The sequence below is a fragment of the Leucoraja erinacea genome, chromosome 2, assembly GCF_028641065.1.
Source record: "Leucoraja erinacea ecotype New England chromosome 2, Leri_hhj_1, whole genome shotgun sequence".
Lineage (NCBI taxonomy): Eukaryota > Metazoa > Chordata > Chondrichthyes > Rajiformes > Rajidae > Leucoraja > Leucoraja erinaceus.
In genome coordinates, this window is record NC_073378.1 from 137,803,354 (window position 1) to 137,826,976 (window position 23,623).

Below are 23,623 nucleotides of genomic sequence, written 5' to 3' on the forward strand. Positions count from 1 at the left end.
ATGCAGGCACCATGCACTGTTCTTGAGCAGTTCTCGAATGTCATACAAGGTGCATCTAAATGGGTCTTATTGCCATGACAAAGCATGACCAGGTATAGCAGAAGTGTCTCCATTGTACTCAGGACAGTTTGGATCAAAGATCCTTTGTTTTGATGCAGCTCAGTAAATCACACAAGCCAGTTCTCGCCTCCCAACCTCCCCTCTCCCATTAACTACACAATGCTAACTCAGAAAAGCAGCCAACTTCAAGGACCACTCACAACCCAGATATTTCCTTTTTACTGCTCTTGACAGACTCCTGAACTGACTTCATAAGCCAAGGATGTATTTTTATCTCCCAACGTATCTCACTGCGGCCCTTGCACTTTTTTATCTGTACATTCTTTATAGCTGTAACACTATATTCTGCATTGTTTCTTTTCTCTTTTTGCACTGTTGTACTTTTATGGTTTGAATGTAATCACATTTAGATGATTGCTTGGATAGCAAGCAAAACAACGTTTTTCACTGTATCTTGGTGACAGTAATAAAACAATGTGTAGAGCAGTATTGCACGGGAACAGGCCCTTCAGCCCACAATATCCTTAACACAATGCCAAATTAAACTAATCCCTCTGCCTGCATATGATTCATAGTCCTCCAATTCCAACACGTTTGTGAGCCTCTCCAAATGCCTCATCTGCTTCCATCATATACCAAGCATCTACCACTGTGCTTAAAATATATCTTGCACATTTTATTTAAACATTCCCCATATCGCCTTAAAGTTAATTCCTCTAGTATTTGACATGTCTAATGTGGAAATAGAATGTGACTGCTTTCCCTATCTGTGTTTCATCACAATTTGATATACTTCCATCAGGTCCTTGTCAGCCTCTGACACTCCAGTGGAAAGAATCCAAGTTTGTCCAAACTATCGCTGTAACCAATACTCTGTAATTAGATGTCATTGAGTGGGAATGGGTGCAGAAAAGATTCACCAAGATATTACCTGGACTTGCGGGCTTGAGTTGTAGGGATAAAGTGAACACTATTTTCTTTTTACCCCGATTAAAGAATTCTAAAACTGGAGGGTAGACTAAAGGTGAGAGAGGAGGTTTAAGAGTGACAGGTCAATTTTTTCTGGGTAATCCATATGTCTGAAGAAGTGTCCTGACCTGAAACGTCACCTATCCAAGTTCTCCAGGGATGCTGCCTGACCTGCTGTTACTCCAGCACTTTGTGTCTTTTTTTTGTAAACCTGCATTTGAAGTTCTATGTTTCTACTATTCCTTATCTGGGATAAGCTGCTAGAGAAAGTTATAGAAGCAGATACAATTATGATATTCAAAAGACATTTGGACAGAGATGTGGATAGAAAGGATTTGGATGGATATAGGCCAAATGCAAGCAAATGGTAGTATCTCAGAATGCCAACGGTGGCAGGATGGTCTGTTTACTCTAATCAAGGCATCACCACCAGCTGGCAGCGCCTTCCAAGCACCCACTACTTTTGTGTTGAAAAATAAAACTTGCCCTGCACAACTCCTTTAAACTTTGCCCCATCTCACCTTACAGCTATGCTCTCCAGTGACATTCCCATGCTGGGGAAAAAGGTTCTGGATGTCTTCTCATAATTGCGTCTATGCCTCATAATTTTTTATGTTTTCATTACGTCTCCCATCAACCTTTGACACTCCAGAGAAAACAGCCCAACCTCTCCCTGTAGCTGATAACCTTTAATCCAGGCAGCATTCTGGTAAACCTCTTCTGCACCCTCTCCAAAGCCTCCGCATCCTTCCTTTAATGAGGCAACCAGAACTCTGCATGATTATTTTGGGAGTAGATTCACTTGGTGTCATGTCATGAGAATGGGTTTTGTGTGACTGGCTGTTTATTGTTCCAATGGCAGATATTGTAGACTCATGTTTTCTAATGGATCATTCCAAATGCAGATTGCTGATGGATCCACAGAGATCTCAGGTTGGAAGAGCCTTAATGTCTGCTTGTATTTCCCTATAACTAGAAAGAAATTCATTTTGGTTTCAGTTGGTTTGAATTCTCAACATTTTGAAGCATTATCTCTATGCCCCCTTACCCCTTGTGCTTATTACCAAGCATATGTGAATTGTTATTATGTATAAATAAGGGATGAGTGGTATTTCTGCTGATATGTGCAGTTTTACACATTTAACCCTTCATTCAATTTTAATTCCAGGGGTGGAACATTTATCCTATTGCTTTGCTGCATTTGTCAAAATATTATCATTGAACTATTTGGCTTGCCCCTCACAAAAACTTGCCCCAATCATTCAAGGTTCTTGATGAGCTCTCCCATTTCTGGGACCCGTATTGGCAATGCCACATCTTGAGGCACTGAATTCAGTATATCAACTATTCTAATTACTGCAGTTGAGAAGACTGTGCAATTTTCCACCCCTGTATCCTGGTCCAAAACTTGGACAGTTTTCTTCGTTCAGGAATAAGTGCTTGTCCTAACAATGATAGTGTCTGGTTCAAATAAGGACACCAAACAAGTTTAAAAAATTGTGTGGTTATTAGAAAATGTAATATCAGGAACCCCTTCTCAATACATAAATACTCAATTTGTGTTGATATTTCACATGCTAAAAATTCCTTATATACACGTCTATCCATATTCATGGTCTCTCCTCTTCATTTCTGTATTTTCCAAAAAGTAAATTTACAGCTACATCATAGTTCCTGTCTATTTGGCTTAGATAATAGCATTTGTTGCAGGGTGTGGCATAGGGTATTGAGTGGTATAAGATAGTTTATTGTCGCAGGTACCGAGGTACAGTGAAAAGCTTTTGTTGCGTGCTAACCAGTCAGCAGAAAGACTATACATGATAAATACAATACCAGATAATGTAGTCTTGTGATTGGATGGAAATAAGTTGAGTGTTTGGCTGGTACAGTGAACTACGAAAGATTCTTCGATACCGTGGCTTGCCTGCCAGAAATTGAGTAAGGAAAGGATTGGCTATGAGTTGCCGATTATCGAGCATGTCCATGCCCAATGTCTAGGCCATTGGTGCATTCTTGCTAATCTTTTACCTCTTTCCACACTCCTGCTGCTATTCACCTGTCTGCATTCCCCCGATAACTTCACAGGAAGCTCATTTAAAAAAAAAAGTGTTCTCTGCTTGAGGTTGCCTGTGTTGCTCACCTGGGACACCTGGCAAAACAACTGCTCAGTGTAAAAGCCTCCCAAATAAGCACAACCAGTTGAGAGTGCAGAGACTTATTCTGAATGCGGAATACTCTTTTTATTTTATTTTGGCTTGACTGGGGATCTTTAGGGGAAGTCTTGCAGGCTGTGGTGGCAGTATTAAACCTAAATCTAATTGTGTGCAGTACTGTAGATATTGCTAAAGCAAACTCTTTAGGATTGAAAGAATGATTGTTAATAACCTTGGAATACGAGGGCATTCCGAGATTTTTAAACATCTACACAGTGGCAGTATGCATAATTAGGCAGCTTTAGTGGAAGATGCTTTAATCTGAATCATTGTGTACTGGGGTGCCTGAAGTAGGGTCTAGACCTGAAACATCACCTATTTATTTTATTCAGAGATGCTGTCTGACTCGCTGTGTTACTCGTGTTTATCTAAAGGAGGTGCCAACTGCTTGGAGTATATCTGACTTTGTAAAGTATGTGCCTGAGATGTGGGTACAAGGTAGTTTATTTGTACCATGTTGATGCCTGGAACAGCTCTTCCAATTTCCTGTATTGTGTTCACCTGATGCATTTAAAAAACAAAATCTTCTATTTAGTGCCTTATTGAATTGCTTCCCATGAGCAGCTACATAGAAACTAGGTGCAGGTGTAGGTCATTCGGCCCTTCGAGCCAGCATCGCCTTTCAATGTGATCATGGCTGATCATCCATCGTGACCGACTGCATGAAGGAACTGGAGCTGGATGAATAAATGATCATGTGAGATGTTGGGGGCTTGAGAATTAAGAGTTTTAGTGAGGTGGTCACACTTATGGTGCAGGTAGAATGTAGATGTTTAACCACCAGGAAAGGGAAAATGAGCAAGCAGAGAGTGCAGGGTTCTCTTGTGGCCATTTTGCTTAAACAGGTGTGCCCTTTGGATGTTGTTGGGAGGAATGATCATTCAGGAGCAAGCAGAAGCCAGGTCTGTGGCACCGTGTCTGTCTCCGAGGCACAGCGGGAAAAGATGAAGTCTGACAGAGCAACTGAGAGAAGACTCGGTAGTTAGGGGGAAAGAGAGAAGATTGTGTTACAGCATTCAGGAGTGGCTACAGAACATTCATTCCTATGTGTTTCGTGCACATGGGACAAATTACATGAGTAGGAAAAGGGATGAGGTCCTGCAAAGTGAATATGGGGAGCAAGACATAAGGTCCCAAAAGCAGAACCACAGTAGTAGTAATCTCTGGATTATTCTGCATTGCCGTGTGTAAGTGTGGGTAGGGATAGGATCACAGGATAGATGAATGTTTGGCTGGGGATTTTTGGACCAGTGGGATCTTTTCTGGGCAGAGATGATCTGCACAAGAGAGACTGGCGGCATCCAAACTGGCTGGGTCCAATATTCTGTCTACTCGGGAAGGTTAAACTAAACTGGCAGAGGGCAGGATTCAAAGCAGTAGTCAGGTAGTTATGAGGCTGGAGGTGGATACACAGAAGTCAATGGCAGCAGGTTCAGTGCAGCCAAGACAAGTAGAGCACCAGAGGAAATACGGTTGGATTATTTCAATGCAAGAGGTCTGACAGGTAAGCATATGAACACGGGGCGCGGATAGGTACATGGGACTGGTAAATCTTGACAGAACTCTGGTATAACGAGGGACAGGATTGGGTGTTTAATGTTCCAAAGTATGTGCTATAGGTGGGCACAAGAGAGGAGGCCGAGTTGCTTTATTATTTATGGAGAACTTTATGGCAGTAGTCCAAGATGACATTACTGAAGGATTGTTCAGTGAGGCTAAAGGGGTGGAGATGAGAAATTAAAAGAGTTGATCAACTTGTTGTTTGTCATCTATATTAACAATTTGGATGAGAATATACACGGCATGGTGTCATAGAGTGATACAGTGTGGACACAGGCCCTTTGGCCCAACTTGCCCACACCGGCCAACATGTCCCAGTTACACAAGTCCTACCTGCCTGCGCTTGGTCCATATCACTCCAAACCTGTCCTATCCATGTACCTGTCTAACTGTTTCATAAACGTTGGGATAGTCCCAGCCTCAACTACCTCCTCTCGCAGCTTGTTCCATACACCCACCCACCACCCTTTGTGTGAAAAAGTTACCCCTCGGATTCCTATTAAATCTTTTCCCCTTCACCTTGAACCTATGTCCTCTGTTCCTCAATTCCCCGACTCTATGTCTACCTGATCTATTCCTCATGATTTTGTACATCCTCGTACACTCCATGGAATAGAGACCCAGCCTACTCAACCTCTCCCTATAGCTCACGCCCTCTAGTCCTGACAACATCCTCGTCAATCTTTTTTGAACCCTTTTAAGCTTAACGATATCTTTCCTATAACATGGTGCCCAGAACTGAACATAATACTCTGAATGCGGTCTCATCAACGTCTTATACAACGGCAATATGATGTCTCAACTCAATATGCTGACTGATAAAGGCCAAAGTGCCAACAGCCTTTTTTACCACCTTATCTAACTTTCAAGGAATCAGGCACTTGTACTCCTTAGATCCCTCTGCTCCACAACATTCCCCAGAGGCCTACCATTTACTGTGTAGGTCCTGCCCTTGTTAGATGTCCCAAAATGCAACACCTTGCACTTCTCTGTTGATGAAGGCATGATTTGTTTATAGTTAGCACTAGAATAAGTGTTATTGTAGATGGTGAGGATGCTTATCAAGAATTACAGTTGAATCTTGTCAGGCAAGTACACTGAAGAATGACGATTGGAGTTTAATTCCTAAGGATGAGATGTACATTTTGGAAAATCAAACTGTGGCAGGATCTTCACATCTACAAGGCACTTTATAGTTACATAGGTATGTACAATGGTAGGGACCAGGAGAGTGTTGTGGAGCAAAGAACTTGGGGAGTACAAGTCCATAGTTCACTAAAGGTCATGTCATAGGTAGATAGGGTGGTGAAGAAAGCTTTTGGCATGGTGACCCACCTCAAGTCAGGGAATTATGACGATGTTGCCAGGGTTCTAGGACCTAAACTATCGGGAGAGGTTGGGCAGAGAACAGGAGGCTGTAGTATCCACACTCTGAATTAAATCATCACTGCACTGCAGCATAGTCATTCACAATTAATTTGCTTTGCTGCTGAGGGATGACCTTATAGAGATGTATAAAATCATGAGGGGAATGGATCGGGTCAATGCATAATCTTTTCCCTAGAGTAGCGAAATCAAGAACTAGAGGCCATAAATTTATGCTGAGGAAACATTTAAGATTAACCTAAGGGGCAACTTTTTCCACATAGAGGGAAGTGGGTGTATGGAGCGAGCTGCCAGAAGTAATGATTTGGCAGGTGCAACAACGTTTTAGAAACATTTGGGAAGGTGCATGGTTAGGAAAGATTCAGATGATATGGGCCAAACACAGGCAAATGGAACTATCGTGGATGAGGCATCTTGGTTGATACGGATGAGCTGGATCAAAGGGCATGTTTCGTGCAGTATGACCGCAACATATGAACAACAGTTTTGGATGAAATACTGCTGAAATTACACAAATCAAGCATCATCTGTGGAGACTGAAGCTTTACATTGATGCCCCTCGATAGAGCTGGTCTGTAAGGTATGTATGTGGGATTATTTATTTGAATTCTTGAGTAGCGGAACTAGTTGAGCTGCTACTTCACAGCTGCTGCCATCCAAGTTCAATCCAAATCTCCAGTGCTGTCCATGTGGACTTTGCATGTTTTCTCTGTGACCACGTGGTATTCCCCCAGGTGCTCAATTTTCCTTCCATATATCAAAAACATGTAGATTGATGGGTTAATTGGCCACTGTAACTTGCTCATAGTATGAAGGTAAGGGGTAGAATTGATGGGAATATGGGGAGAAGAGTTTATTGAAAACAATAGTTGGGAATGGAATTGTTCAGCAGCATCGCCTTGCTAGGCCAAAGGGTTATGCTGCCATGTTGTTTGGAAATAGTGTATAAAGACACGGATGTGCGCACATCAGAATTAATTCTTGCTGAACCCTGGCAACATCTGGGCTGTAGTATTCACACTCTGAATTAAATCATCACTGCACTGCAGCATAGTCATTCACAATTAATTTGCTGCTGAACTGCAGTTTATGCTCCTGGATTGTAATGTACTCAAGATTAATTTATCATGGGGTTGCAATGCACACACTGTAGCATATAGATTCAGAATTCATGTACAGCTGAACTATAAAGTATTGAAGTGATTAATTCACTGCTGAGCAGATATTTTGTGCATTTGGTATTAATTCACCACTGAGCTGCATTGTATGCTCTTAAGGTTAATTTGTTGCCAAACTATAATGGGTATATTTAGGATTAATATGCCACTCCACTATAAGGCACACAGAAATGTAAGACAGATTGTCGTATAATATGTAGGAAAGAACTGCAGATGCTGGTTTAAATTGAAGATAGACACAAAATGCTGGAGTAACTCAGCGGGACAGGCAGCATCTCTGGAGAGAAGGAATGGGTGTTGTTTTGGGTGGAGACCCTTCTTCACACTGAATTACATACACATTGAGTTACTCCAGTATTTTGTGTCTATTTGTGGTATAATGTGGGCTATACTCTGGAGTATCTTTTTCCATTTGTTGGTGTAAGATTCACTTGTAATCTGCCTACTGCCTTGATAGAATCTGTTTATCAAACATGCGAGAGGAAACTTGAGCATTGTGGAACAGTTTGCTTCACAGATATCTGCAGGACTGCAAGCAGTTTGTTATGTTGGTAGATAAAGACTGTTGCACCAGTTTTGAAACACTATTTGACCATCGCTGGAGAATTGGTTGTTTTTATTTGCCACAGTCTAGAATGTGCACCTCAGGAAAAAGTGGAAAGGAGATCTTCTGGAACAGCTTGACGGATGTTAGATTTCAGTTATGAAGCTAGACAGGGACAGTTTGTGTTGTTCCTTGAAGGTGGTTTAAGTTGAGGGGCAATTTGGTTAAAGTCCTGACTGGTTTAGAGCACGTGGAGGGAAGTTGTTTCCGTTAGCTAATGAATCACTGACAAGGGGCATGGATTTGAAGTGAAAAGCAGAAGACCCTTCATATGACTGCTCATTTGCCTTTGCATGAACATGAGTGAGGCACACGGATCGCTGTGTTCTGATATCTGTGTTTGGAGTGTTGCTTTGTAATCTGGTCCCTATTAAACTGTGATAAACTGAAATATATGGTATTGGTGCCTTGGCATTTAAAAGTTGTTGATAATTAGGATGTATGTATAATGCTGCAGATGGGTAGTTATTACTTTCCCAGCTGCTTGGGCAGTGCATCATTCATTTTCTTTTGGTTTTTCAGTTTGCCCTTCGATCCCCAGTGACTTTACTCTTGCTGGTTGAAGTTCTGGGTTCTGGGTGCTTTCTCTTTGATTGTGTTTGAATTTTTTTACTTGTTTGTTTGTCTGCGCACATCTTCTTTATTTGTCACCTCAGTAATATCAAGCCTGACTGAGTCTGTCTTTCTCTTTAGAGTCTGGGTTCCTTTCTTTAAAAACAAATGAACTTGAAACTGTATGCATGTACATCAGGGTTCCTGTTAATTTAACATTTTATGTAAACTTGCCTTGCTCCTGATATTTTGAGAGTAGACAAAGTTGGAAAGGGGTGAATGGGCATCATAACAAAATGCAAAGATGTCCCATAGTGAAAACATTTCTTTGGGAAGCCCTTTTATTGTTGCTGTCAGACTACCTACCGATGAAGCCTCTGCTGTTGTGCAGTGAACAGTCGGCCTTGCATCTGCTCTGATTGCTTTCTATTTGGATCCCTTTGTCTTGTGATCTGTGCATCCTATCTTTCACATATTGTTCCCACGTCTCATGGTTACTAAATTAAATTATTCTGCACAGTATTGTAAGTAATACATTTATTTGAATTGAGGATTGATTGCAGACTTTTTTGGGTTGGAAGGTTGTGAATAATGAGAGGTTGCAGTAATCAGTGTTAGATCCCATTTCGATGACCATAATCAATAATTTGAATGAGGTGACCAAGTCTGATGATCCCAAAAATTTCTGATGGGTTTAGGAGGATCCAAAGGATATAGATGGGTAAAATGAATGGATGAGAATGTGGTAGGCAGATGGAATATAATGTTCAACAATGTGAGAGCTTCCATATTGGTGGAAAAACCAGTTAAGACAGAATTTTAAACCATAAGAAACAGAAAGGTGTTGGTGTGTCGAGAAATATGGGTATCGTATTGCAAAACTGGAATGCAGGTACAGCAATTAGAAGGCAGAAGATATGTTGACTGCAATTGCAAGAGGAATTGAGTACGTGTGAGATATTGTATTATATGGGCCATAATGAGACTGTGGAGTATTGTGTATAGATGGCCCAGGACCCTTGCAATGGAGGGAGAGCAGTGAAAGTTCAAATTGATTGTTAGGATTGCTTGGACAAGGGGATTAAGAACTGCAGATGTTGGTTTATACACTAAAGGATACAAAGTACTGGAATAACTCAGCAGGTCAATCAGCATCTCTGGAGAACATGGATTGGTGACGTTTTGAGTCGAGATCCTTCTTCAGAAAGAGAATGAACTGACCTAAAATGTCCATCCATGTTCTCCAGAGATGCTGCCTAACCGGTTGAGTTACTCGAACACTTGGTATCCGTTTTAAGCAGATTGGACGTACTCCCCTCTGTAGGGTAGAATGAAGCGATCCCACTGTGCTTGACAGTGTAAATGTGGAAATGATATTCCGCTCGTCAGGGCACCCAGAGCCAGATATCAGAATATAAAGAAACGGCTGGTTTTCATGGATAGATGTTTAGCTATTAAGAGAATTGAGGGATATGATGTAGTGTAGGCTCTGAGATAAAAAGGTTAGTCATGATCTTATTGTTAGTGGTGCAGACGAGGTACTGTATGGCCTGTTCCTGCTTCTAACGGTGCCATGCTTTCATTCAACCTTCCTCTCCTTCTATAATCCATGTGTGATTCTGTCGCAAGTTTAGTGATCTTTGTAATGACCAGTCATGTCCTCTTTACGTGTCCAGGCAACCTTGGGGGGGGGGGGGGGGGGGGGGGGGATGAAGTAGATGAAGTGCGCTGGTCATTTATAGGTTGGGAGGAGAGGAAATTAGATCAGACCACACAAGATAATTAACTTGTTCACTATCAATTGACACAAACTGGTAGTGCAAAACAGTAGAAAGGAGACTTGTAGGAGCAGTAACAATAAGGGGGCTTCATTGTATGCAGCCAGATGTGCAATGTCGATGCAGTGAGAGCAGTATACACAGTTTTTGCTATGGGCTCATACACTAATCACAAAAATTCATGTGGTTTTATACCATTTATATATTTTAAAATCTCATATGAAAATGGGGTATTTTCTTAACTTTTTAAAATCTTGGCGGGAACTCTGGCGTACCCACATCCGTAACACTGTCACCTCAAAGTTAAAAGAAGCCTTTATTAGATTTTTTTCATAAGTGACTTCCTCTCATCAGACACTGGGTTCCTTTCGAAAATGGGCATGCTGGGAACTGTGCGATTGTCTCGACTCCAAAGATCAGGTAGGGACTTTTGTCAAAAAGCACTAACACTTGGAGTTTTGAAAATGTCTTGAGTTATGTGATTTGTTTTGGTTAAAAGCTCACAGAAAGTGATCTTAGCATTTCTGCTGGAGTAGTGGTCATCTGGTGCAGAAACACCAGTGCAGGCACACAGCTATTGCAGATTCCAATATGTCGTGTTCAGGTGGAGTGGAGGAAAGAGGAGGAGTTTAAATTCACAAAGTTAGCTTGTCCTTTCCCTGTTGAGAAATTTTTTGAAGTTGTTGTTCAGGCTCTTGTGTACATTATGAAAGTGAGGCAGCAAAGGAAATGTGGAGTGATATTTGCATGTCTGTGTGTGCTTCCCTTCTCATCACATCTGAACTGCTTTTGAACAATTTCCACAGTTGTTTTGTTGGACCTTTTTTGGGAATGGGGAATCGTGTAGAGGGAAGGTTTTTTAATGATTTTTTTCTCCCTTTAATGCTTTCTCCCTTTCTTCCCTTTACCCTTGTTTCTTTTCCAAATTTACAGCAAAGCTTCGTGCTTCCTTCCCACCATTGGGAAGTGGCCCAAGCCTCTGCTTTCTACTTTGACCATCAGTGTTGCACAATCAACTGTTAGTTCCTTTTTCTTTTGACTTGACAAAGGGACCCTGCTTTGTCTGTGGAACATTGTTTATCTGCTTTTCCTCCTTTCCCCAGCCTGGCCCAGAGCTCCCAAGGGATAACCACAGCTGAAGATTCTGATATCTGGTATCCTGCAGCTCTGGGATCCCTTCCTACCTGGCAGGTTGGTGTTACACTACCATCCCACAATCTGAATGAAACTGCAGCCAGTACATTTGGATGTGGGACTGCAGCCAAGGTCTTCCCCAATTCATCTTATTGGAGCACGCTTTGAACAGAGACTGCATTTTAGTGAAGAGAGTGCCGGACTGTTGTTCAGATTGATAGTTTGACATTCCAGGCATAAGAAAAGAAGTTAAGGCCGAGCTTGTAATGGTTTCCATGTGGCCAACATTATTTACCTGTGCTTGTTTCAGATGATATGAACCACAGTAAGCACTAGCTTTTTTCTCAGTTTAGTATTTTTATACAGCACTTGTTATTGAGATCTGCGTACAGCAGTGTAGCAGTAAAGTTGCCTGAAAGATGTGGCCTGACACTTAACCACATGCAATAACGCTGTTACCTGTCCCTACTGTCCAGACTCTGTCTGTTAGGGTGTTTGATGATATCAGCTATTACACATACTTACTGTTTTCTTTCGCTCCCTCTCTGGATCAGATGGCAGCACAGAGGCAACGGGCATTGGCCATCATGTGTCGAGTTTATGTTGGATCAATTTACTATGAGCTGGGAGAAGATACCATTCGTCAAGCCTTTGCTCCCTTTGGACCAATCAAAAGCATCGATATGTCGTGGGACTCCGTTACCATGAAACACAAGGTTCCAATTTCTCTTGCCTTTCTACCTTTCAGTGTTGCATTTTTGGGTAGCATTAAACCTTGAATTGACCATAATTCTATTACTTTAAAAAAGTTAGGACTGGTCCAAAATTTGAAGTCCTAAATTGGGGTGACAATTTTGATAGTTTTAGATGATGGGGGGGGGGGCTTTGAAAAGTTGATTGTAGGAGGCTGTTTGCAGGTAAAGTGCCTATTGCCACCTTCACCATACTGTCCACCTGAACTAACACTTTCAGAGAACCATGTACCTGCCCTCCCAGATTTCTTTGTGCCACACCAATCTCCAGTACCACTAGTCTTGCCCTATTTAGACATACCAAATAGCAACACCTCACTCTTGGCAGAGTACCTTCTCTTTTGACATTCGTTGACCCAGCTTTCCAACAGATCTGTGCCAACTGTTGGTTATCAGCTCAAGTGCCGTATATCATGCGATCTGCGACTACTGTCTGAAATGGTCTTAGTCCTCTTAATTTCTTAAATGCCTTATTTTTAGTTATGTTAATCGCTTTACTTTTGGCTTTCATTGGGCTCTTGGTTCTCTTTCTCCCACCCTGCCCTCTCCCATTCTGTGATATTTCTTCAGTCATTTCTAATTTCAAGTTATATCTCCTGGCATTATCTCCAGAACTTATGTTTTTCTGTTATTTTTATTTGTGCTTTCTGAAAGTACCCTGGAATATTTATTTCCTGATGTTGCTTGCCACAGTAAGATCTAAGCAGATGTTGGTCCAAATGTATCTGCCGTTGCTTGGATCACAAAATAGGAGCACGGGTAGGTCACCTGACACCTCAAACCTGTGCTGCCAGTTAACATGGTCAACACTTTATCATCCTCATTAAATATATCCAGTGATCCAGCATCCATGGCTGATCAAGATAGAGATAGATTTACCATCGTCCGTCAAACTTTCCTATTACCCATGGTTTTAAATTAATGGCCCGTGTGTAACTTTGTCTCCACTATTGAAATTCTCCCAATAATGGAAACATCACTAAGAATGTAGAACATAGAGCAGTACAGCGCTGGAACATGCCCTGTGTTCCACAATGTCTGTGTCGAACATGATGCCAAATTAAACAAGTCGTTTCTGCCTGCATGATCCATATCCCTCCATTTCGGGCAAATCCATGGTAACTATCTAGACTTTAATGCCTTAGAATTTGTTAAGATCATTCCTCATTCTTCTAAATCCCTGGTCCAACTACTTTAGCCACTCACAAGAGGAAACCCTCTAAACCCAGGAATTAGATTGGTGAATTATTTTTAAGTAGTGAAAATGTCACCATTTTTACTACTTCCACTGTGTACACTACTCCAGATGTGGCCCCATCAATACCATGTGCAATTAATGCAGTGCTATCATATTTCTAAACTAATCTTACAATAAAGGTCAACATGCCATTTGCCTTCCTAACTATTTGCCTATCTTTTTTAACTACTTTTGAGATTCATGCACAAGAGCACCTCGATCCCTCTGATCTTGATTGCCCCCTGGGATATCCTTTCTGAGTACTTGCATAATGCTCTCCAAAATCGGTAGTACCACACTACCTCCCCTTTCACATCTGAATCTTCTAGAGCCTGTAACATTGAGCTGCCAGTACCGCTTTACTGTCCACCGGGCTTCTGTGATTGCAACAATATCTTGATTCATGTGCTGATCCAACTCTCAACTCTTCCATCATGACTGGGACATTTCTTGCATTAAGATGCAACCTTCTCATGCTTTCCAAATTGAACATGTCCCCTCTGTCTGCTGGACTTGCCTATTCTATGTCCTACCATGATTCTGACACCCAACTCAACCCATTTCACTGTTATTCTGCTTCTATACTCAATACCTTGACTGATCAAGACCAATATATCAAAAGCTGCCTTATCCATCCTATCTTCCTGTGACTCAATTTTCATGGAACTATGTACCTGCACTCCTCGATCTTTCTGCTCTACAATACGCCCAGGGCCCTACCATTCACTGTACTGCTCCTGGCCTGTTTGACTTCCCAAAATGTAACACCTCGCACTTATCTGCATTAAAGTCCAATAGCTATTCCTCAGTCCACTTTCCCAGCTGATCACAATCCTATTTTTGATAATCGTCTTTGCTATTTACGATACCGCCCACGTTACTGGCATCTGCCTACTTATAAATCATGTCTTCTGCATTCTCATCCAAATCGTTAATGTAACGCACAAGCAGCAATGGGTCCAGCACCAAGCCCTGACGTACACTACTAGTCACAGGCCTCCAGTCCGAAAAACAATCTTTCACCATCACCCTCTGCTTCCTTGCATGAAGCCAACTCTATCCAGTCAGCTAGCTCTCCTTGGATCCCACACAATCTCATCTTTCCGAGCAGTCTATCATGCTGAACCTTCTCAAGGGCATTGCTAAGGTCCATATAGACGTCTGTGGCTTTTTCCTCGTCATCCTTTTTTGTTACTACTTCAAAGTACTCAATCAGATTCATAAGACACAATCTCACATACAAAGCCAAGCAGGCATTCCATAACCAGCCCCTGTCTATCCAAAGGCATCGGATCGCTCTGAATCCTTTGCAGAAACATTAGCCACCTTCAAGTCTTCTAGCACCTCATTCTTGCCTAACGATATTCGTACCTGAGCCAGGGCTTCTGCAATTTTTTGTTTGGCTTCCCGCAGTGTCTTTAGAGTTCAGAGGAGATTTAAAGAATGTTGCCAGGACTCGAGGGAATCACATAGGAGAGGTTGGGTGGACAAGGACTTTATTTCTGACAGTACAGGAGGCTGAGGGTTTTCCTACATGTATCACCCAAGTTGCACCTCAGGTTCCTGAGGGATCTTTCCTCTCTCCTCAAAACTTTGCCCTCTTCTACTCGATTCCCCAACTCTGACGAAAAATGGTGTGCATTCACACTATCTCGGCTCATTATGAATTTATACGACCCTTTAACTCAACCTCGGGTCATTGAATTATACCTCATGGAAACGGGCCCTTTGGCCCAACTCATCCATGGAGCTACCATGAGCTAGTCCATTTGCATACACTGGTCCTATATACATGTAAACCATGAAATACTTAAATGTTGTAATTGTGCCCACTTTACCACTTCACGCAGCTCGCTCCACGTTCTTGTCCTTCTCTGTAAAGTCTCACTGGCCTGTAGTTCTCTGGCTTGTTCTAGCAGCCTTTCTTAAATAAAGGAACAACTTTCCCCTTTATCTTAATTGCCAAAGGTATCTCGTCCCTTTTGGCCTCCCTGAATTTGCACTTGTGTGGTCTTACTTTCCTTTATACTCCTTGAGGAATTCCTTAATCCCGCATTCCCCCTTTTTTCTGACCAGAGTGTCGATATCCCTCATCAACTAGGGTTGCTTACTTCTGCCCCTCACTCTAACAGGAACATGTTTTCCCTGAACTCTCCTCTTCTCACTTTTAAAAGCCTTGCATTTACCATACATTCCTTTGCCTACAAACAGTCTCACCAAATCGATCGCTGCAAGTTCCTGTCCAATGCCATCATAATTTATACTTGCCCAGTCTTATTTCCCAAGAGGTAGTGTCACCCTCTGTCTTGTGGAGCTATCTACATATTACTATAAAAATTGTTTGTTGACAATTAACAAATAGTTGAAGCAAAGGGTCCCATATGCCTTATTGCCTGCTCTTTCCAAAGTCCTGATACTTGCAAAGACTTTATGCGCATATACATTCAGGTCCCCCTATTGCCCCACATTCTATGAAAATTATGTAACATAAGAAAACAATAGAAGAAGAATTGGCCATGAGCCTTTCAAGCCTGCCCTGCCATTCAATGTGATCATGTCTGCAACGTGAAAGCCGCCTCCATATCCCTCCAATCCGTGACCTATCAAGTATTTATCCACCTTCACTCATGTTACACTCGTACAAATAGTTGGTACGGGCATATTTGTGTATAGGTCTCGTTGTCCTGCTAAAATAAAGGATGCGATGAAACTGAAAAGAGTGCAAAATGATTAACAAGTATTTACTGGAAGACTAGATTTACAGCCAAGCAGGATTTACAATAAGGGTTTAAGAAAGATCTTCAACGATATTGGTGGGTCTGGAAAGTTTAAGACATTGGCACGGTTAGGATTTTTTCCCATGAGGCATTGGTGGCTGAGGGGTGGCCTCAAAATGTTTTTAAATTATGAGGAGCCTAGTTAAGGTGAATACATAGCCTTCCCCAGAGTATGGAGTATAAAACTAGGGGCCATGGAGTTTAGGTGAGATGGATAAGATTTAAAGGGACCTGAGGGGCAGCATTTTCCACACTGGGTAGCGGGTACAGGTGCACAACCTTTTATCCGGAGTTTCGCAAACCGAAAAGCTCCGAAAACCGGACATTTTTTCCAGGATGTCGTCTGCACACCAAAGCTCGCGTTTGGCGCCACGGTCAACCCAGGTCTGTACTACTGTAGCGGCTGCCTCCTCCCCGGAGACCGGGGAGACACCTAAACATCTGTAAATCATTGCTTAAATGTTAGTCAGTTAGTTTGGAGGGCTTTTATGTGAGGGGGGGGTGAAGGGGGAAACTTTAATTCTTAGTCACCTACCTGGTCGGAGAGGCGGGGAGTGGGCAATGCCTTACCGGGTCGCCGTGCAGTAAGCTCCGGAGCGCTGTGGCCGCCGACTCCCAACATCGCGGAGCTGGGGCTGCGGGCGGCGCTGGATTTGGAGCGCCGCGCAGCCAGGGGTAGAGTTGCCGGGGTTGGAGCTCCAACCGGCGCCGCCCGCGGCCGGACGCCCGCAGCCCCCAGCTCCGCGATGTTCGGAGTCGGCGGCCACATTGCTCCGGAGATTACTTCACGGCGACCCGGTAAGGCATTGCCCGCTCCCTGCCTCTCCGACCAGGTAGGGGACTAAGAATTAGTTTCCCCCTTCACCACCCCCCAACCACATAAAATCCCTCCAAACTAACTGACTAACATTTAAGCAATGATTTACAATGATTCCCCGGTCTCCGGGGAGGAGGCAGCCCCTCCAGACTTTTCAAGACGCTCGCGCTACCTACCTAATCTACGCTAAAAATCTTCCATTCGGAAATCCGAAAAATTCCAAAATCCGAGAAGTGTCTGGTCCCAGGGCTTTCGGATAAAAGGTTGTGCACCTGTATATGGAACAAGCTGCCAGAGGAAGTGGTGGAAGAAGGTACAATTATGACATCTAAAAGAGACTTGGGCAGGTACATGGTTAGGAAAGGTTTACAGTGATATGGGCTGGGTGCTTGCAAGTGGGACGAGCATAGTTAGGTGACTTAGTCAAAATGGACGGGTTTTGCCTATTTCAGTTCATAGAAACGTAGGAAATAGGTGCAGGAGTAGGCCATATGGCCCTTCGAGCCTGCACCGCCATTCGATATGATCATGGCTGATCATCCAACTCAGTATCCCATCCCTGCCTTTTCTCCATACCCCCTGATCCCTTTAGCCACAAGGGCCACATCTAACTCCCTCTTAAATATAGCCAATGAACTGGCCTCAACTTCCTTCTGTGGCAGAGAATTCCACAGATTCAAAGTGTGTAAAAAATGATTTTCTCATCTCAGTCCTAAAATACTTCCGATTTATCCTTAAGCTGTGACCCCTAGTTCTGGACTTCCCCAACATCGGGATTAATCTTCCTGCATCTAGCCTGTCCAACCCCTTAAGAATTTTGTAAGTTTCTATAAGATCCCTCCTCAATCTTCTGAATTCTAGCGCGTTCAAGACTACCATTAGTGAAAACATGAGGTCATAAGGGATAGGAGCAGAATTAGGCCGTTCGGTCCAAGTCTACTCAGCCATTCAATCATGGCTGATCTATTTCTCCCTCCTATAACCACTTACACTCGTACTAATCAAGAATATATCTATCTCTGTCTTAAAAATATCCATTGACTTGGCCTCCACAGCCGTCTGTGGCGAATAATTCCGCAGATTCACCTCCCTCTGACTAAAGCAATTCCTCCTCGTCTCCTTCCTAAAGGAACGTCCTTTAATTCTGGGGCTATGACCTCTGGTCCTAGACTCTCCCACTAGTGGAAACATCCTCCGCATTCACTCTATCCAAGCCATTCATTATTCGGTAAGTTTTAATGAGGTGCCCTCATGCTCCTAAACTCCAGGGTGTACAGGCCCAGCACCGTCAAAAGCTCATCATATGTTAACCTGGTCATTCCTGAAATCATTCTTGTAAACCTCCTCTGCATCCTCTCCAGATCCAGCACACCATTCCTCAGATATGGTGCCCAAAATTGCTCACAGCATTACATCCCTATTTGTACACAAGGCCTCTTGAAATAAATCCTAGCATTGAGTTTGCTTTCTTTACTACCAATTCGACTTGCAGATTATTTTTTGGGAATCCTGCACCAACACTCCCAAGTCCCTTTGCACATCCGATTGCTGGATTCTCTCACAATTTAGAAAATAGTCTACGCCTTTATTCCTACTACCAAAATGCATGACTCCACACTTTGCTACACTGTATTCCATCTGCCACTTCTCTACCCACTCTCCCAACCTGTTCAATTCCTTCTGCAGAGTCCCTGCTTTCTTTACACTACCTGCTCCTCCACCTATTTTCACAGCCATGATCACATTGAATGGCCTACTCCTGCACCTATTGTCTATTGTCATATCATCTACCCAGGCAATTCCTTTAGCATCTTATATACTTTAATAAAGTCATCCCTTGTTTTTTCTAAATTTATGGGAATATGGGCCCAGAATGTTTAGTGTCTCTTGGCAGGACAATCCTGTCATCCCAGGAATTGGCCTCCACTGTTATTTATTAGTAAAGTGACCAAAACTGTATGCAGTATTTCAGGTGAGACTTCAAAAACGCCAGGTACAATTGCAACAAATCCGACTCATTATTAAACTCTAACCTCTTTGCAATAAAGGCCAAAATACTGTTTGCCACCTTAACTAATTGTTGATCTGTCTGCTTGCGTTTTGTGATTCATGCACTAAACCACTTCAATCCCTCTGAACTTCACTCATTGCAGTCTCTCTCCATGTAGCTCATAATCTGCCTTTTGCCTTCTCTTATTGAAGTGCATGACCTCGCACATCCCCAAATTAAACTCCATTTGCCACTCTTTTGCCTACTCTCAATCTATAACTCTTACAAAATCACAATATGACATAATGCCTTCCACCTATTTTCGTACCGTTGTCAAATTCAAAACCTTGCGCACTGTTCCTTCCTCCAGTCATTTATGGAAATAGTGAATAATTGAGCCGATAATTGATCCCTGTGGTAGTCCAGTAGATACGGCCTCCCAGTTGAAAACGAGGCATTTATTCCAACTCTTTCTATGAGATGGTGGTTTACGATCCATTTCAACACACCTAATACCACAGGCATTTATATGGAACATAGAATAGTGCACCACATGATGTCCACAATGGCAATTTAAACTAATTACATCTGCCTCTACCTAGTCTATAATCTCTTCATTCTGTGGCCGTTCGTGTGCCTGTATTCAGTTTAATTTAGTTTATTCTCACGTGTACTGAGGTACAATGGAAAGCGTTTTGTTGCTTGATAACCAGTCAGCAGAAAGACAATACATGATTACAATCAATCCATTTAGTGTTTCGATACATGATAAGGGAATAGATACATGATAACGTTTAGTGCATGGTAAAGCCAGCAAGGTCCGGTCAAGGATAGTCTGAGGGACATCAAAGAGGTAGATAGTAGTTCAGCACTGCTTTCTGGTTGTGGTAGGATGATTCAGTGGCCCGATTTACGGGGAATGTGCAAACGTAGACTGGGCGATCATTACGCAGAACACCAAAGTGGATAACCTCACATTTATCCACATTAAACTGCATCTGCTATGCATCTGCTCACACACCCAACCTGTCCAGATCACCCTGCATCCTCATAGCATCCTCCTCACATTCTGAAAGGGACCCGTAAATCCCTACTCTTTATTTCCTGTCTGTCAACCAATTTAATATCCATGTCAACACCCTACCCCCAATACCATGTTCTCTTATTTTGCCCACTAATCTGTTGTATGGGACCTTATCAAAGGCTTTCTGAAGGTCCAGGTACATTAAATCCACTGGCTCTCACTTGTCCATTTTCCTAGTTATATCCTCACAAAATTCCATATTAGTCAAGCATGATTTCCCCTTCGTAAATCCATGCTGACTCGGACCGATCCTGTTAATGCTATCCAAATGTGCTGCTATTTCATCTTTTATAATTGGCTCCAGCACCTTCCACACCACCGATGTCAGGCTAACTGGTTTATAATTCCCTATTTTCTCTCTCCATCCTTTCTTAAAAAGTAGTATATTAGCTACCCTCCAATCCACAGGAACTGATGCTGAATCTATGGAACATTGGAAAGTGATCACCAATGTGTCCACAATTTCTAGAGCCACTTCCTTAAGTACCCTGGAATGCAGACCAACAGGCCTTGCGGATTTATCAGCGTTCAGTCCCATCAGCCTACCCAACACCATTTCCTGCCTAATGTGAATTACCTTCAGTTCCTCTGTCATCCTAGGTCCTTTGGCCACTAGTTCATCTGGGAGATTGTTTGTGTCTTCCTGAGTGAAGACAGATCCAAAGTATCTGTTCAACTCGTCTGCCATTTCCTTGTTCCCCATTATGTTTCTGTCTTCAAGGAACCCACATTTACTATTTAGCTTTTACCATCCTCCTTTATATTCTTGGCTAGCGTACCTTTGTACCTCATCTTTTCTCCCAGTATTGCCTTTTTAGTTATCTTCAGTTGCTCTTTGAAAGTTTCCCGATCCCCTGGCTTTCTGCTCACCTTGGCTATGTTATACTTCTCTTTTATTTTGATACTGTCCTTGACTTCCCTTGTCAGCCACGGTCGCCTCTTACTCCCCTTAGAATCTTTCTTCCTCTTTGGAATGAACTGATCCTGTACCTTCTGTATTATTCCCAGAAATACCTGCCATTGTTGTTCCACTGTCATCCCTGCTAGGGTCCCTTTCCAGTCAACTTTGGCCAGCTCCTCCCTCATGCCTCCATAGTCCCCTTTGCTCAACTGTAATACTGATACTTCTGATTTTCCCTTCTCCCTCTCAAATTGTGGATTAAAATGTATCATATTATGGTCACTGCCTCCTAATGGCTCCTTTACCTTGAGTTCCCTTATCAAAACTGGTTCATTGCACAACACTGAATGCAGAATTGCCTTCTCCCGGGTAGGATCCAGTACAAGCTGCTCTAAGAATCCATCTCAGAGGCACTCCACAAACTCCCTTTCTTGGGGTCCAGTACCAAACTGATTTTCCCAGTCTACCTGCATGTTGAAATCTCCCATAACCACTGTAGCATTTCCTTTGCGACATGCCAATTTTAACTCTTGATTCAACTTGCACCCTATGTACAGGCAACTTTGGGGGCTTGTAGATAATTCCCATTAAGGTCTTTTTACCCTTACAATTCCTCAGTTCTATCCATACTGACTCTACATCTCCTGATTCTATGTCACCCCTCGCAAGGGACAGAATTTCATTCCTTACCTACAGAGCTACCCCACCCCCTCTGCCCATCTGCCTGTCTTTTCGATAGGATGTATACCCCTGAATATTCAGTTCCTAGCCCTGGTCCTCTTGCAGCCATGACTCTGTAATTGCCACAACATCATACTTGCCAATTTCTAACTGAGCCTCAAGCTCGTCCACTTTATTTCTTATACTTCACGCATTCATATACAACACTTTAACTTTGTTATTCACCTCCCCTCTCACTCCGGTCACTATTGGCCCTGACCGTACCCTCTTATCTCTCTCAAACTTTCCTTCCCATTAATTCAGGAGCCTTGTGTAACTTTTCCTAAACTCACTTCCCCTTTAACTCCATCTTTATACACCCAATTTGTCAACCCCTTCCCCCGGCTATTTAGTTTAAACCCACACGTGTAACACTGGCAAACCTGCCTGCCAGAATGTTGGTCCCACTCCAGTTAAGATATGGTATACAGGTTACCCCTACCCCAGAAGAGATCCCAGTGGTCTATAAATCTAAATCCCTGCTCTCTGCACCAGCCCCCCCCAGCCACACATTCAGATCCCCTATCTCCTTGTTCCTGCCCTCGCCAGCATGAGGTACAAGAAGCAACCAGAGATAACCACCCTAGAAGTCCTGCATTTCAGTCTTCTTCCTAACTCTTAACGCTGCCTAACTTCCTAACTCTCTTCCCGACGTCGTTTGTGCCTACGTGCGCAACTGCTTTCAGCTGTTCACCTTCCCTCTCGAGGATTTCGTTTGTTTCTATCAGGTTACCCCTCAGCCTCTGATACTCCAGTGAAAAGTATTTACACTTCTTATAGCAAATACTCTCTAATCCAGACAACATACTGTGTCAAAATCTTATCTGTAATTTGGCCTATCCACGGGTTCACAAACCTACAGCCCGATTTCCCAGTTTTTTATATTTAACATCCCCCAATGAAGAAAGCATACAATATGCCGCCTTTACCACTGTATGTACTTGTGTTACCACTTTGGGGAGGACGATGGACTTGCACCCCAAGATATCTCCGTACTTCAGTCCCCTGAAGATCTTGCCATTTTCAAGATATTTCTTAATTGATGTACTTGCCTCCTGTGTTGCACCTTTTCAAAAACAAACTGCTGGAATAACTCTGCTGATCAGACAGTATCTGTAAGGGAAATAGATAACATTTTGGGTCGGGGACTTCTTCGGATTGAACAAACGTCCCAACCTGAAATGTCACCTGTCCATTCCTTTCACGGATGCTGTCTGGCCCGTGTGAGTTTCTCTAATAGTTTGTCTCTTTTTTACTCTAGATTCCAGCCTCTGCAGTCTCTTGTCAAATTATTTTTGGAAATCTAAATACACTACATCTGTAGGTTGCCTTGTATAATTTCTTCCTGTTACATCTTGAAACAATTTGAGCAAATTTGTCAATCATTAATTACTGTTTGTAAAATCATGTTGACTGGATTTAATGATTTTAATTGATTAGCTGTTTCCTCTTTGATTACGGACGTATTTTACTAATGGTTGTTTAACTTGGTTTTACAGTTCCCTCCATGATGTTTGGGACAAAGACCCATCATTTATTTATTTGCCTCTGCACTCAACAATTTTAGATTTGTAATAGGAAAAAAAAATCACATGTGGTTAAAGTGCACATTGTCAGATTTTAATAAAGTCCATTTTTATACATTTTGGTTTCACCATGTAGAAATTACAGCTGTGTTTATACATAGTCCCCCATTTAAGAGCACCATAACGTTTGGGACACAGCAATGTCATGAAAATGAAAGTAGTCCGGTTTAGTATTTTGTTGCATTTCCTTTGCATGCAATGACTGCTTGAAGTCTGCAATTCATGGACATCACCAGTTGCTAGGTGTCTTCTTTGGTGATGCTCTGCCAGGCCTGCATTGCAACCATCTTTAGCTTATACTTTTTTGGGGGGCTAGTCCCCTTCA

At 42.6% G+C, this 23,623-nt stretch overlaps 1 protein-coding gene across 2 annotated transcripts in view; it reads left to right on the forward strand.

Annotated features, from left to right (window-relative positions):
- Positions 1-23,623, forward strand: part of LOC129716019 (poly(U)-binding-splicing factor PUF60-like) — a 66,631-nt gene that overhangs the window by 15,480 nt on the left and 27,528 nt on the right. Inside the window, exons 5-6 of one of the 2 annotated variants that reach the window (XM_055665896.1) lie at positions 10,655-10,720; positions 11,989-12,150. In XM_055665896.1, coding sequence (XP_055521871.1) covers positions 10,655-10,720; positions 11,989-12,150 — 228 coding nt within the window. The remainder of the gene's footprint in view (positions 1-10,654; positions 10,721-11,988; positions 12,151-23,623) is intronic. The other variant, XM_055665902.1, reaches the window with a different exon arrangement.